Consider the following 15,668-nt stretch of genomic DNA (forward strand, 5'->3'; position numbering starts at 1 on the left):
AAAGTGCAATACCATGGATTTATGGCCGCTTTTCGAGCAATAACGATGCAACATCAATCAAAAGTTATTGGTAACAAGTCTGCTTTTTGGAGATATTTTGCCGTTTTGCAGATTATTGCCCTTCACTAGGTGAAATCAAAAACGTGTAAGGTTTAGGATACTCGACCAAAAGCCACTTCTTATTGTCAGTACCATTTTGATTCTGAAAAATCCTTCTTTCATATCGGAAAGACAGAATGTCAGAAGTGGATTTTTGAATTTTTGCCTGTTTTTTAGTTAACTTATGCAGCACCGATTTTCCTTCATTTTGATTTTTTCAATAGAATGCAATCACTTGAAAATATTTTACCGAAGTCTGTTTCATGTTCCCGAAATCATTCTTAATACATTTTAAAATGAATAAAAATGTAGACATAGCATTGGTGGCCTATTTCGTCCACATTCATTCTCATAGTTCCTTGCCCTTCCGGAATTCTTTCAATGCTTTCTTCAGATCATCTTGCTCGTCGAAGTGATATTTTTTTTGTTATTTTTGCATTGTATAATCTCTAGAATGCAAAAACTAAAAATTCATGAAAATTTGAAGACCAAAAAATATGGCCGGAATTGCAAGCTGGCCGGAATTTAATACACTTACCCTAACACTTCCCGGAAATGCTGCTTTTTTAGAACAAAACTCGACATTTTCTTAGTTAGAAAAATATTTTTGAATTGCAATATCTGTCGGAATTCTAAGTGGTTATTGTTGTAGAAAGTTGCCTCAGCGAATTTTCTTCTATGATTTTATAAATGAAAAAAATTAGCTTATTGAATGTAATTTTCATATTTTTCTGTTTTTCTGGCTAATGAAAAAAAAAGAAATTTTAAATATTATATATATTTTATTAACCACAAATTTTTTATCCTAAATTTATTTTATTAAAAGAGGTAATTATATTTTTGTACTAACCTTTCTGGATCAAATGTTGCCAAGAGCCATTTTCATCTCTGGAAATTGCCTGAATTTGTATCTATGGAAAATACTGTTGCGTCAATATTTCTTGCCCACACCTGTATGGGTATACCTTCCAAAACTGTATCATAAAATATTCTTAGTCCAATATTCTTTTGATTTATGTAATAAAAATGTTAAAAGAAAAATTCTGTCTCTTTTTTATTGCATATTTTATAGTTGAATAACACTGAATTTTTGGCTCATTCACTATAATATATAATTGTGAATTTTAATCGGAATAATTTATGGATTATATCGTTTATTTTAAAATAATGGCCACATTTAAATTGTTTGAAATATTAGTAAATCTGTCTCAATCTCTCATGTGTGTTAAGAATAGACAAAATAAGATTATTCATACAATTATTTTAAATGTTCTCAATCTTTTTTTTTTTAGCTGCGGTAAATCCACGAAATTCATTTATTTATTTATTCAATATGACACAGATTACGTTCTCTCGAAAGATATTTCTTCTATATACTAATATTTTCCACTATCAGAGGAAGAGGAGAGTCCCCAATATTTGAAGATATGTTTACATAAATTTCACTTTTTTTCTTTCTTCCTGTCCTGTCTTTGGCAAATAAGTTGTCTCTATAATTGAAATGCCTATGGTTTGGTGTGTTGGTGACATGAAGAAATTCAGCCCAGAAATCGGATGTTTGTAAAAACGGCTTTAGCTGGTCGCTTGCGACTGCAAAAAGTTACAGTTTTCTGCTCATCACCAGAAACAGACACAGCATGGAGTCCCAGAAGGAGTCGAAAGACATCCTCACGACTTGGGACGCACATGTATTTGGAATCAGCATCGTAGCTGCAAAAGGAAAAAGGGAAAATGGTTGGAAAAAAGGGAAAGTTCCCCTAGAGAGAGATTAAAAGATTGATCCTTATGCCAAAGGAGCTCTCCTAAAATGATTCACTTGAGCACACAATAGCAGTAGATTTATTTTCTTTTTCAAATTGAATCCAATCTGAAATGTTATCCTCTAACCCCCCTCTGAAAAACATTTAGACACCATATCAATTGTATAAGAGAGAAATGTAATTGGATCACTCTTTGCTAGAAGATTAAGTCTATCTTGGGGAGAGAGCTTTTCTTTGACTTTTGACTTTCGCTCCCGCAAAAATGTTTCAGATAAATAAATTTGATGTGATTTCCCCTTGAACTTTATCAAAAGTGAAAGTTGTTTGACTGTTGTGACATTTTTAGCTATTTTGTACTATATCTTTAATTTATTGAAATATAGAGAGAGATTTTCTGGAGCAAGGATGGTTTGTGATTTTATGCGTCCTTCAGTTCTGATTAAAAGCAAGTTACACATTATGAAGTTGTTGGTTTTATATACTCTGTTGGCTGTTTTATATTAAAAACTGTTGTTGACACCTATAGAGGCAAAGTTTGTCAAATATTTGACAAAATTCAAAGTTTCAACACGTCATCATAGTTGAAATTACTTTTAAAGGTAGGGAAAAGTGGTACAGTTTTATATAAAGGACAATTTCCGAGTTTGCCCAAGTATTGAGAAGGATTGGCTAAAATCTAAGATATTAATGCAATAATAATAAGCTCACGGGTAAAATCGGGTATTTTGGATTTGTACTTCAATTGAAATTTTGAAATTTCATTACTGTTTCAGATAAAGGAAAAGAAAAAGAAAACCACGAAGAAGTACAAGCCGTATGTTCAAGATTACTCCCACATGGTCTCTTTTACTTATCCATCTATAACATTTTGAAATCATAAAATTCCAATATAGGTTGGATACCAAATTACTCCTTCTACCCTAAATCCATTAAAATCGTTACGATCATTACCATAATAATTTAAAAAAGAAAACTTGACTTTATAAGATTATGTAATTAATATTTGATATTTCTAAATAAGCTTTACGCACTTCAAAAAACTTATGGTTAACCGATTTATGAATTAAGAATAATCAATTAATAATCAATTATTTTGAAGTGGTAACAACGTATTTAATATAATATTATACAAGAAATAAAATGGTTATTTTACAACTGGGCAATCTCTGCGATCTGTTATTGACTTATAACTTCAATATTTGGTATGCTACTTACCTACACTGAGAAAAAAACGGGGATGCGATTAACTGTTTTTCCTCATAAATTTAACACCTTGTGTAAAAATATATCAACATTTTTTAATGTTAATTTTACACCTTTTTAAGGGTAAAATTAACATGAAAAAGGGTAACTTTAACCCCTAATACACCTAAAAAGCGTAATATTTACACCGATTTCGGATCAATACTGCAGGCTAAAATAAACATTTCCGGAATGTTATTTTAACTTTTTCGGATTTCTCTCAGTGTATATTATAGTAAATTAATAGTATAAAAAAAGAAGGGTGGCAAAGCATCCCATGCTTCGCGAAATGCTCGGATTCGTCACATAGATACTATACTTCGAAAGTACTCTCGCATCATTTATCGCTTACCGATTTACAATCGATTTAAACCGATTCATAAATAAACTCAAAAGATCGCCTGAAATGGCTTATAAGTGTAGAGCGTACGGCCTATTCGACACATGTCAACCCTGTTGACGGCTGTATTCCACCAATACAAATCCTTTATTCTTTTCACACGCTCAACCCTTACCATCCCATATTTCAATATTCAAAAAAAAACCTTCAAAAATGTATATTCAATTAGAGGAAACTGGGGCATCACCAAACACGGGGTACCAAACACTAATTTTTATTTCTAAACTACTTGGACTATCTCAACCATTTCTTCAGTGGACAAGCATCCCTATAGGGCCTATAAATTCCTATAGGTCTTATCCTCTGAAGTCCAATATCCGATTAAAAAATCGCAGTGTTTGGTGGTACCCCGTGTTTGCTGGTGCCCCAGTTTCGCCTAGATTTAAATAAGTAAAAAAATAGAAAATTAATGGAAATATGGATAAAACTAATGTTTTTCACACTTTTATAATAAATGAATCACTTATTGTCATGCCCCATTTGATGCTAATAAATTGATATTTTTCTTTAATTATTTTGATATTTTGGTAATATTTTAGAATATTTAATAATATTGAAAAAAGTATAAATTTATTAGATGTGGCATCAAATGGGACATGATGACATCAAATGATTGCTTTACCCTAAGGCCTCTACAAACTTATTAATTTAATTAAAAAAAAATGTGATAAAAATGCTTTTTGAAAGAAAATTTCCCCTATCAGTGTGGGCATAAACGTCAATTTTTTTAATTAACAAATTTTTGCATTTTAAGTAAAAAAAAATATATATAAAATTGTTTTGTGTTGTTTTTGGATCCAACAACCCGGCTAACACAATTTAAGCTGTTACTAGCGCAATGCTATAATTAAAAGCATTGTCCATGCTCTTAAAGAAGGTTCAAGTGCATAAAATAAATCCTTAATAAGTACTTATTAAGTCTATAATTAAGGTATTTTTTGGGCGACAGTAGTGACATCTGGTGGCAAAAAGTGGAAACTGGAATAGAGAATGCGATGAGCACATGTTAACCTTTGGATAAAAAGAGATAGAACAATCTGACGTTACAGAAAAACATAACCACAAAATGTTATTAAAAGTCTCATGTGCTCAAAAATAAAGGATATTAGAAAATTTCAATACTTTTAATGGGACTATTTTTTAAATAATTTATTGTAAAATTGATCCACTTTTTTAATTCATTGTTATAGAGTGTTATAACAACAGATTTTTGATAAAAGTTTTGCTTCACAAAATTAAACTACATAATGTAAGGGGAGGTGGGGCTACCTTGAACTGTGGAGCTACATCGATATACAAATTTTTCGCATATTTCTAAAGGCAGCTAGGCATTGCAATTATTTTATTTGTTTTCATAATTACTATTGTAGAGCTAAATTGCATTACGTTGAAGACCAGTTATCTTTTAAAATATTTGAAAAAATTAATATCAATAATTAATATCAAGACCTACAGATAAAAACGACCCTACATCCCCTAAATTTTTGTTTTCGAACTATTAATTTTCATTACTTCTAAAAAAAATTGTTCTTTTTTTGTTTGACTTAGTTATTCACGATGACTATAAGTAATTCAAAAAATTAATTTTCAAAAAGCAACACTGAAAAGTTAATACATTTTGCATCAACAATCCAGCTGTCTTGGTAATAATGTTAATAATGTTTTACAACAAATAGTTTTTCTTTTTGCGAAAACCGCAATGGGAACAGGAAAAAATGTATTTTCGGTCTAAAATGTTGTTTTACATTTTGTTTAAACGAATTTTCAGAGTATTGAATTCTAAAATCATAAAATATTTTATTGGCAATTATATTAAAAATTTAGGTCACAATGAAAGAAGCCAGGAGTAATTAATATTGAAAATTAACGTCAATGTCTGCCTTTCAGTTAAAAATATTTTTCTCAACATGAGTTAAGAAAATTCAAGAATATTTATTATGGGAGACCTGAGTTGATATGATGACTTATTTTCGATACTTCCTTATTCTGAAATATTTAAACGATAGCTGTATTTCTTGTGACTAATATAGATATTTATCAACAGCTAGATTCTTTTAAGAATGTCACAATGAATGGCTCGGCCGGCAATGCGCAAATTCACTCGCCATTCACTCGACATTCACTTAATCTTACAGATAGAGATTTATCGATACTATCGATTCGATAGTGAAGAAAAGTTATCATTCCATCCCTGGGTAACAAATAAAATTTTTCTTTCCATCTAATTTGTAAAATAAAAATATTTGAATTGGACTGATGAATTATTTCAATGATTAAAGAGGGAGATGACTACATTGAATAAACAGTGATTTGTTTAATATTCCTTCTAAACTATAACATCCCACCGTCTAATTCTATCCCTGGCTTATTTTCCCCATGCCCTTTTTTATTAAACCTAATTTGTTATGACCATCGTATATAATCAAATTGGGAATTGTTACGTAAACTGTCCCACTTTCCCTAATCCAACAGCTTTATGGTTATTTTCTATTAAACAGATTTTATTACAAAATCTATGGCGCAAAAGGCAATTTTTCATTTTATTAATCATTTTCGTAAATTACGAAGCATTCCTGTTCAATGATTTTTATCAATGAATCTTTGCAATTAGCGTTATTCAACCAAATGGTGTATTTGATTATTAGACAAAACACAATGGAATTCTAGACGCCTCCACACAATGAATCGCTTATCACATTCAAATATATCTCACTATATTAATATAACCAAAATCTACGGGGTAAGAGAGCAACGGGTCAGTCAGTGATTTAGTATTCTGCTGTGAGTAGCAAATCACAAACAGATAACAGTGAAATATTTAGTATATTTGATGTTTCAGTATCATTGTACTTTGCTAAAATGTACACACTTACAATTCCTCCCAAATATTGGAGTTTCTTTAAAAAAAAAAGATGATTGTTTGAACAGATCAACATCTTTTGTTTGAGTTTATGTTCAACGATAAAATGAAATGGTTGTGTATAGATAATCTCTGTCTCTCACTTAGTATGATTGATTTATAAAATTTATAATGTAGCTTTTTAAATATTCAAAGGCACTGTCTGTTACCAGTTCTCTTCTTGATTCTACGACATGAATAAAAGTAGATAAAATCTCCCATGGTGCCTATAGAGGTGTTGGCAGGTAGCGGAAAATGCTTTTTCATTTCCGCTTTTCCTCTTCATCCATACACAAATTTGATAATTACGCTCAATGGGGTCTTATTTCACATTAATATTATAGGAAATTATTGTGTGATAAATGCTTACGTTCGGTATCGGGTATTTTGCCTTTTCCACGGATAACGCCGGTAGTATCTCCCTGATCTCTTGTCCATGATTTCATCGTGATAGTCGTCGTCTGCCACTTGTTCGCTTTCCATATAAATCACGGGAAGAGGATCTCGTGCAGGTTCCTTAACAACAAACAAACAATATTTGTCATATAAATCATTTCCTGCTCTTCTCAGATAGAAAACATAAGAATATAAGTTAAATTAATGATTCTTCTCCTAATTTTATACACTGAGAAAAAAAAGAGGGTGCGATTAACTTTTTTTCCTCATAACTTTAACAATTTTAGGTGTAAAAATACATAAACATTTTTTAATGTTAATTTTACACCTTTTTAAGGGTAAAATTAACATCAAGAAGGGTAACTTTAACCCCTAATACACCTAAAAAGGATAATATTTACACCGATTTCGGATCAATAATGCAGGGTAAAATTAACATTTCCGGAATGTTATTTTAACTTTTTCGAATTTCTCTCAGTATAGTAATAAGGGAAACATTTTAAAGATAAAGCAAACCTAAAATACTAAAATTTGTTATATAGCAAGATAAATAAATTAAGCATTCAAATTTTCACCACACAGATAGGCTTTACAGAACATCCAAATTTTTTCGCAAAATATTCATTAGCGAGTGTTTTTCAAGGGAAAAATAATAAGTTCAAATTGACGAACAGATTTTGATGATTATTTTATATTGTGGAAATACTAAAGAAAATTCAAAAAGCAAGTGCCAAAAGCGTTATACACCTTTTCCTTATTTTATCCTTTGGTTTTTTTTTTAAATTAGAATACTCTTAACGTCTTAACACGTATTCCTTCATCGTTTCATGATTTATCACAAAGTTTTTCTACTAGAAATTCATAATTAAAAATAACAAATAACGGTAAAATTAGCAATAAGCCTAAAGCTAAAAGACTTGAAGAAATATGCTACTTTAAAAGTAAAAATATTTATTAGATAGAATCAATTTAAAAAGACAATTTAAAGATTTGAAGCTCATTTAAGGAAATAAAAGAGATTTATGACTAAGCAATTACACAATAACTAAATAAATCATTGTAAAAACAGGTAAATATACATCAGTATAAACAGAAATGTTGTTATCTTGTTTCTTTTACTAAATTTGTAAAATAAATCTACCATAAGAAGGAACTTGTATGGATATTACATACGAGACCCATTCATATAGAAATTTTATTTAGAATATTATGCGTGAAGAAGTGCTTTAAATTGTAGATAAGACATACAAAAAGTTATATAAGATGATTTAGCACTATTATAAAACTAAGAGATCTTAAAGTGGAAATTTAAAATATTCTAAAGTGCGGCTATCAATTAATTTTTCCCGCCATTTTTGAAGATTTAGTTGGATTGAAGATAGCAAGTTTACAAAAATATCTTAATTCAATCCATTTGGAACTATTATAAATATTAATGTACAAATCAAAACTGAGAATTCACATTTAAATTTACCTGCAGTAGTTGTATGAGATAGGCGTATTTAAGGGCTATTTCTTCTTCTCTTCTCAAGTCGAAGTCATCGAGGGTGTTTTCGTCATCCTCCAAATCTTCAATCTCTCTCCGTTGTTGTTGATTTTGCTGAACTGACAAATAGTTTGTAGATTGAATAATGTTTACAGAGATTTAAATTTAAAATAAAAATAATGAATAGGTTTATTGAATCCCCAGTAAAATCTTACTATAGAACAATTACAGACGAATTTCATTATCTACGCTTGAAATTAATCTATTGTTTTTCGTAATAACCAATTCAACAGATATGTCAACTTCAGGTCATGGAACTACTAATTTTCAGGAGCATGATATCTATTATATTTCACCACTCACCTCTTAAAGAATGTTTTTAGTATATTGAAATAAATGAAAGAAAACATAAGTATTTTTATAGCTTCACAAATCAAAAACGATTTGTTTTTACTTTGCTTTAAAAAAAAAGTCAAAAAAAATTAATCATTTGAAAGGTCAACTTCATAGCAATTTCTAATTCAAAGCTGCGTTATGAAGGAATCCTTTATGATAATCTTATAAAACAAATAGTTGCATTTTACCGTAAATAATTTGATTTAAATTGTAAAAAGGAAATATTGAATATAAAGAAATTGACAGTTAAAAATATTAAATATGAACGATACAGGAAATATAAAAAAAGAATTATTACAAGATTATTTTGAAGTTTATAGAATAAATGTCAAAATTCATAAATGCGAAGGAATTGATTTCACAAAACAACTTTACTCATCAATTAAATAAAACTAAGAAACCGACATTAAACAAGTAAAAGAATTAAATTGATGTACTTCAGTACTCTACAGTAAGTATTTTTCGAAATCAAAGAGGTTGTATGAGGTATCAATTTTAATTTATTTTGCACATTAAATTTTATTTGATAAGCCCCTAAAGGTTTTGATTTTTGCATATTTTTATGTTGTTCCGCCGTTTGTCAATATTCCGTATGCCTGGCTCATTAAAATGAATAAAAATACTGTTATAAGGACTGGTTAAACGAAATAAAAATCAGATAATTTACATTGTCTTTTCAAAATATAATTTTATATTATATATCTTTAAAAAATTTGTCTTATAATATTTTTTTGATTCTCCTATCTCTATTTGGTACATCATTTTATTCATTTATGTATTAACTATGAAAACTTTGATATCCGGTGATTCTTTCAAAGGCTCTGAGTTAAAAGCTAAGTGATAAGGAATATGGACTTCCAGTTTTCGGTTATCCCAGTCCAGCCCCTACATTAAGTCGATATTATTTATTTATTTCAAAAATTGTCGATATAATCTAAATAGGTCTATTTTCGTTTCCCCCTACCCAATCGATTTAATAGAATAATACATTTATTTTAAAGTTGCGAAAACTCTAAATATACAACTAATTAAACCAATGTTAGCCGGTAATGAATCAGTAAATTACCGGTAAATGAACTTTTATTGGAAATTTAATATCTATGCATGCAATTCGCTTTTATTATGATTTTTACAATTAGTATTATTATTTTATGACTCTTTAACTCTCTAGCTCAATCCTTCAAAAGAGTAGCGAATTGAAAATCCTAATGTGTTTGATCTCGAAAATTCAAGTTTTCCACTAAAAGTTTAGAGTTAAAAAAGATTTAAAAATGTAATATATGAACTAAATTTGTAAAATATGCAAGAAAAACTTGAAAAAGTGGCACAAAGTTGTATAATTTGACAATATAGAACAATTTATATTTATCTTCCAAAATTTAGATTTCTTAAACTGTTCCACTGTCATCATTGGCTCCGTTCAGTAATAACCTTTCGAAGAGGCAAAGCCACTCCAAAGCCAAGCCAAACCTATTCGAAAATCTACCGGAAGCCTAAAGTGCAAGTTCATATACCCGCCGCTTTGCCCCTTATTGTTCTACCACTTCGAATTTCGAATTTCTTGACACTTAACCGTCAACAATGTCAGCTACAGTGCCCAAACTTTTGCTGCAAAAAGTGAAATGTTGTGTAGTTTTGTGGAATTTCAGGATGGTAGAACTCTTAATTGCAATTTCATTCAAAAAGAAATGTCCTTTTGATGAACTTGCTCACTTTTGTGTATTTCGTCGGTTTAAACGTTCGAACTTCCAAGGGGTTTTTAGGTAAGTTCTCTCTGATATACTTTCGAATCGGTAAAAAAAACCTCAACCGGAGAGAGCTCTCAAATAGGGAAGGTTATTACTGAACGAGAGAATTCTATCTTCCATCCTGTCTATATTCTAATGCTGAATGGGCAGTCCTTTGGTAAAAAATAATCAGTAAAATTTGGAAAAAAGGAAAGGTTATGGCTGCAGTCCACCTTTTAAGTCAGGAAAATTTCACAAAGTCAAAATACACAACCCTTTCCAGTTATAAGAGTTCTGCATATATCTGTCCTACTCTTTCATACTCTTCTTCTTCTTCTTTTAAACATCACAACAAATTAAATTTAATTCAGCTCAATTTCGAAACTGAAGGAATAGGATAGACTTAATGCAAATCTTTCGAGAAAGAATGGGACATGAATTATGATTTCATGAATATTCACCGATCTAAAAGGTGTGCTGGAGGCATAAGAATGTATAAGCCTTTAAATTTTTTACTGATCAAAATTGATTTTTAATTTATCTTACAATTGAATATTTATGGCTCCGGCACACCTTTTAGATCAGGAAAATTTCGTGAAGTCGAAATTCGCATCCCTTTCTTTCTCACTTGTTTTGCATATGTCTATCTCATTTTCTTACTATCTTCTTATTCTCCTAAATATCACTCCAAATTCAAATTAGCTCAATCGAATTTGGTGTGAGAAAGAATGAGATAGTCACACGCAAAACATGTGAGAAGGAAAGGGATACGAATTTCGACTCCATGAAATTTTCCTGCTCTAAAAAGTGTGCCGGAGCCTTTAATTGCTCCGGCACACCTTTTAGGTCAGGAAAATTTCATAAAGTCAAAATTCACGTCCTGTTCTTTCTTCAAAGCTTTGTATATGTCTATTCCACTCTTTCGCACTCTTCTTCTCCTTTTAAACGTCAGACCAAATTAAATTTAGTTCAGCCCAATTTTGAGACCGAAAGAATGGAATAGACTTATGCAAATATTTTGAGATAGAAGGGGACGTGAATTTTGACTTCATTAAATTATACCGAGCTAAAAGGTGTGGAAAAGGCATTACTAAAACCATTTTGAATTATTTACTGATCAATTTGAATATATTAACTTACCAAATTTTATAATCTACTGACCAAAATTGTTTTTCCCTTTATAAATGTTATCATCTTTATATTTTTTTATAATTATTTTTATTTGATCGTTTCTTTTTTATAATTTGATTAAAAATCATCTTTGATATGGAAGTGCGATTCTTTATTGAGTTTGTATTTTGTCCCCAATATCTGACAGTTCAATCAAAATAAGGGCTAATCCTCGAAAATATTTAGTCTGCAAAATGTGGCAGTAAAAATAATTAGATAAAGTTAAGTTATGCAGAGGACCTCTAATCGATTATTCTGATCTTTCAGTGTATGACAATTTGGAATAAATATTTACTACCAAATTTCACATATTAAAGATACGGAAGGATCATTCTGATCTGAATCTATTAGAGCCCTTAGTGATTTTTACTTAATTAATATTCAGGACGCTTAAAACAGGCTTCAGTCCCAAGGTTTAGCTTATATGGCTTAACTTCTCTAATTTCTTATCAGCGAAGGTTTTTAGGAAGATTTTGACTTAAGTTTGAATATTAAGAACAAATTATCAATCAGTGTATTTCCAAAAGCCACTAAAATTCGTTGTTATTTAAGATTTCAAAACCTTTAGGAACTGGACTGAACCTTCAGTTTGAATTTCGTGGACGGTAATATAGAAAATCGTAACCTTTAATTTTTTTTAGGACTCTTCGGGATTTTACTTCCAGGAAGGGCTTTTAATGTTAAGACGCCGATGGACATTAAAACTTGCAATTTACAGGTTTAAATTTATTTACGTGGTGCCTTATAAGCTTTGTTGATCTGTATCTTGCATTTATCTAAGATCGCAAAATTTTTAATTTTAGATAGGTATGTGCAAAATACTTTTTGTGCAGAATAAAGATATTTTAGAGAATTTATAAAATAAGATAATTGCTGTCGTCTGACTTCAGGAGAATTCTAAAATAGTTTCATCAATCTTAATAGAAGAGAAAGGGATTAGAAATTGTAATTAACAAACATTACTCAGCAGTCAGCATCATTCCTTAATGTCTAAATGTATATTGTTATATTTATTTTTGGGTCATTCAAAAGTTTAATCTTGGTGACAGCTTTAACGTAAAGAGAGCTACATTTGTTAAATTAGTGGAATTGTTATTAATGGAATATTATTCCAAATATTCTAGTCGAACTTTGACCTTTGTAATAGCAAAAATATTGCTCTAAAATGACTGTGAAAATATTCATTTGCATATAGAGTAAATGGTAATATTTTGCGGTAAATTACTGTGACTCTGTCCAAATTGTTCCCATTCAATTTGGATGATGTGACATGCTGGCACTAAGCAATTTTTCTCAATTTTTTATCGTGTCAGAGGCAAAAAGATGGTATTAAAAGAAATGTGTACATTAAGCAAGTCAAACATCCTTCTATGCCACGAGATACTGAATGGTTTGGAATAATGCTTGTCGCCTTTTTTTATTTCCCACGTATTCAACCCACATTCATTAGGTTTCTATCTTTCTTTAGAACGTAGACATCTTACAATAGAACCCATTCACGTATTCTTCTTTCTTATGGGTTTTTTTTACAAGTATAATAATAATTACGCAGGCTATAATCGTGAGTGGTAGGCATATGGGGATTCAATGAGGAATGCTATTTTATATTGTTACTTACCTGGTTCATTAACATTAATTAAGGGTGTTTTCCCATTAAATTGTGGTGTTTGATCCGATTTGTAGGTCTGTATCAAATTGTAGTGATTTGGCACGGAAAGTGCATCACAATGTGCCAAACACAGAATCACAAATCCCACAAGAACATTCAAATTAATCATCATTGATTTGCGATCTTCACCTCAAAATTCACAGCTGAAGCTCTCTCACTCTTAATGCTTTTCTGCAAAAATGCAAATGACAGCACAATTAAACTCTCTATAGCCACAAAATTATGTGACAAGAAAATTGAAAAAAAAATTAATAATCTGCATATTTCCAATAGTGGTTTTATTTTTTTTCCAATGTGATTTTAATATACTGCACTTGAAAATGTAATTTAAAATATTTTGATTGCTTTTGTAATTGTGCAGGTGACAAAATTTCCGCTTAATAATTACCGTGATTATAAATAGAATTCACATTCCACTTGAGAAAATAATGAAAAATCATTTGAAACTCTTCAAAACACTGTTGCAGTTCAAACTGTATTTATTTATTTATTTTTTAAATATCTATCCACCGAAAAAAGACTCTACAGAAGTTTGTGGGTAAAAAGTTTTCCTAAGATATCTTTCTACTATTTTTTTTCTTCTTTTTTTGTTATTTTGAGGATGATCCCTCCAAGTGTGTGAAGCAACTGGTCAATCCACAGACACTTGTTGAAATGTTTTAAGGAAGGACTCTGCCACAGTATCCTTTATATAGGGTGTATTCCCCACCAGATTGTCAAGCGCATGATCTAATGAGGCACAAAGGGGAAGCCAATTTGTCGTTATCACTCTTGGTATCACTGAAGTTTCACACGAGCTTCCCTCGCACCTCCATGCTTTCGAGTGATAACACATGGGTAATATAAAAAAAGTATGTAATACTTTATCCCACATAGTTCCGCACTCTCCTGACTCACAATCAATTGTGACATCACTTGTAGCGGTGACGTCATAAATTCAATCACAATGAACCATACGCAGAAATGATAAGAGATCTACTCCGCCAAGCTCTAGAAAAGACTTGCATGATTTTTGGAACGTGCTTTGTTGGTCACTAAATCCTCAAGAGTCAAATAAATTCCTGTCAACTTCTTTATTGCTGTGAGTCCAATGGGTTTCAGTGCTATATTTAGAAAATAAGTAGAAACTCAATAAATAAGAACAAAATGACAATTTATTGCATAGTGCTGTACCTTGTGGAATAGATGGCATTTTATTTCACTTAATTGATATTCCACGTTGTATTTGCAGAAGTTATAAAAAACATTACGATGAATTCCAAAAAAAAACTAATAAAATTTAAATAAAAGACGATATCACACGTACGTCAAAAAATTAACTTAGTTAGAACACCCACCAAATGGCCATACCCTACTTTCAGGCCAGGTTTCTGAATTGCTGTTTTTACATAAATTAAAAATTTTATTATTTTGGAAAAATATAAAAGTGGTTTATTCTCCCGGGACATAAAATTATATTTTTCAGAACAATCTCAAAACTTTCAGTCACATTTTGACATTTCTATTAATTTTAAAGAGTTTTTTTTTTTTAAAACCTAAATTGACCTCTAAAGTGATTGAAGCCTAGCATTGATTTCATTACCAATTAGATTATTGTTTTGCCTCCTTTGGGCCGAAGAAAATAAAACAAAACTGAAACAGAAATAATAATAATAGGGGAAATGTACCAAATTTCGGACAGCTTTCAATATCGGACACTTCTTTCATTGCTCAAAATTCTATAATTTTTTATAAATTTAAAATTGTTATTTGACAAGCAATTAAATGTATTACATCCCTTTCAATGTTTATATAAACCTGAGTCCTAAGACACTCTGACGAATTTTCAGAAAGTAGTTACTAAAGAATGGCGAATAAGTAGGTAGAGTAGAGTCAGCCCTTTTGGCCATGTAAGCACTTTTGGCCACCTAAAGTAAAATCACAAGGCAATTATGAGTTTATTTAGAACAGGAAAATGGGTCTTATTTCGTGACCTCTAATCTAACGAATCAGAAAACCATATTTGATTTTGTATCGACTTGATTAATTCAAAGTTATTGAAAGAAATTCTCGATAAGGTAAACAACCACTAACAATACATGGGATTCTTAAGAAACTTGTTAATGTTAAGAGAAATTGTTTTGCATTATTTCATATTTATGATGAAAATGTTTGATGTTATTCAATGAAAGTCCATTTCTTAATTAACTAAATTTTATTGTGATATCATCCTTAATAAGATTTTCTAAGAAATTAAATGAAAATCGGATGTGGCTAAAAGAGCTTACTTTTTGCGGCTGTGTAAGTACTTTTGGCCATTCATTTTCCCATACATTTTACACATGGCACACCTTGCGGGTTTCAGTAAAAACAATCGTGACTTCGTTTTCAAAAGCTATTTCTTCTGTTATTATTCTATTGGAAACAAGTGGCCAAAAGTGCTTA

At 30.4% G+C, this 15,668-nt stretch overlaps 1 protein-coding gene across 2 annotated transcripts; it reads right to left on the bottom strand.

Annotated features, from left to right (window-relative positions):
- Window positions 1–1,128: 1,128 nt before the first annotated feature.
- On the bottom strand, window positions 1,129–13,965 carry LOC129807140 (uncharacterized). 2 transcript variants are annotated; one of them, XM_055856198.1, is made up of 5 exons: window positions 13,633–13,965; window positions 13,194–13,415; window positions 8,271–8,401; window positions 6,771–6,916; window positions 1,129–1,809 (listed from the first exon to the last, which is right to left on the bottom strand). In XM_055856198.1, the coding sequence occupies exons 2-5, from the start codon at window positions 13,354–13,356 to the stop codon at window positions 1,638–1,640; spliced, it is 612 nt and encodes a 203-aa protein (XP_055712173.1). In that variant the 5' UTR covers window positions 13,357–13,415; window positions 13,633–13,965; the 3' UTR covers window positions 1,129–1,637. The 2 variants fall into 2 exon arrangements, with proteins under 2 accessions (XP_055712173.1, XP_055712174.1); XM_055856199.1 differs by lacking the exon at window positions 13,633–13,965 and having other exon boundaries at window positions 8,271–8,396; window positions 13,194–13,258.
- Between the last annotated feature and the right edge of the window lie 1,703 nt (window positions 13,966–15,668).

The sequence above is a fragment of the Phlebotomus papatasi genome, chromosome 3 (genome assembly GCF_024763615.1).
Source record: "Phlebotomus papatasi isolate M1 chromosome 3, Ppap_2.1, whole genome shotgun sequence".
Taxonomy (NCBI): Eukaryota; Metazoa; Arthropoda; class Insecta; order Diptera; family Psychodidae; genus Phlebotomus; species Phlebotomus papatasi.

Excerpts from the sequence above, each read along its gene's own strand:
- LOC129807140 (XM_055856198.1), bottom strand. The coding sequence starts at position 13,356 with ATGATGATTAATTTGAATGTTCTTGTGGGATTTGTGATTCTGTGTTTG. Across the intron at positions 8,402-13,193 it reads AATTAATGTTAATGAACCAG|TTCAGCAAAATCAACAACAA; the intron begins GTAAGTAACAAT and ends ACTATTTGTCAG. Across the intron at positions 1,810-6,770 it reads CAAAATACCCGATACCGAAC|CTACGATGCTGATTCCAAAT; the intron begins GTAAGCATTTAT and ends TTCCTTTTGCAG.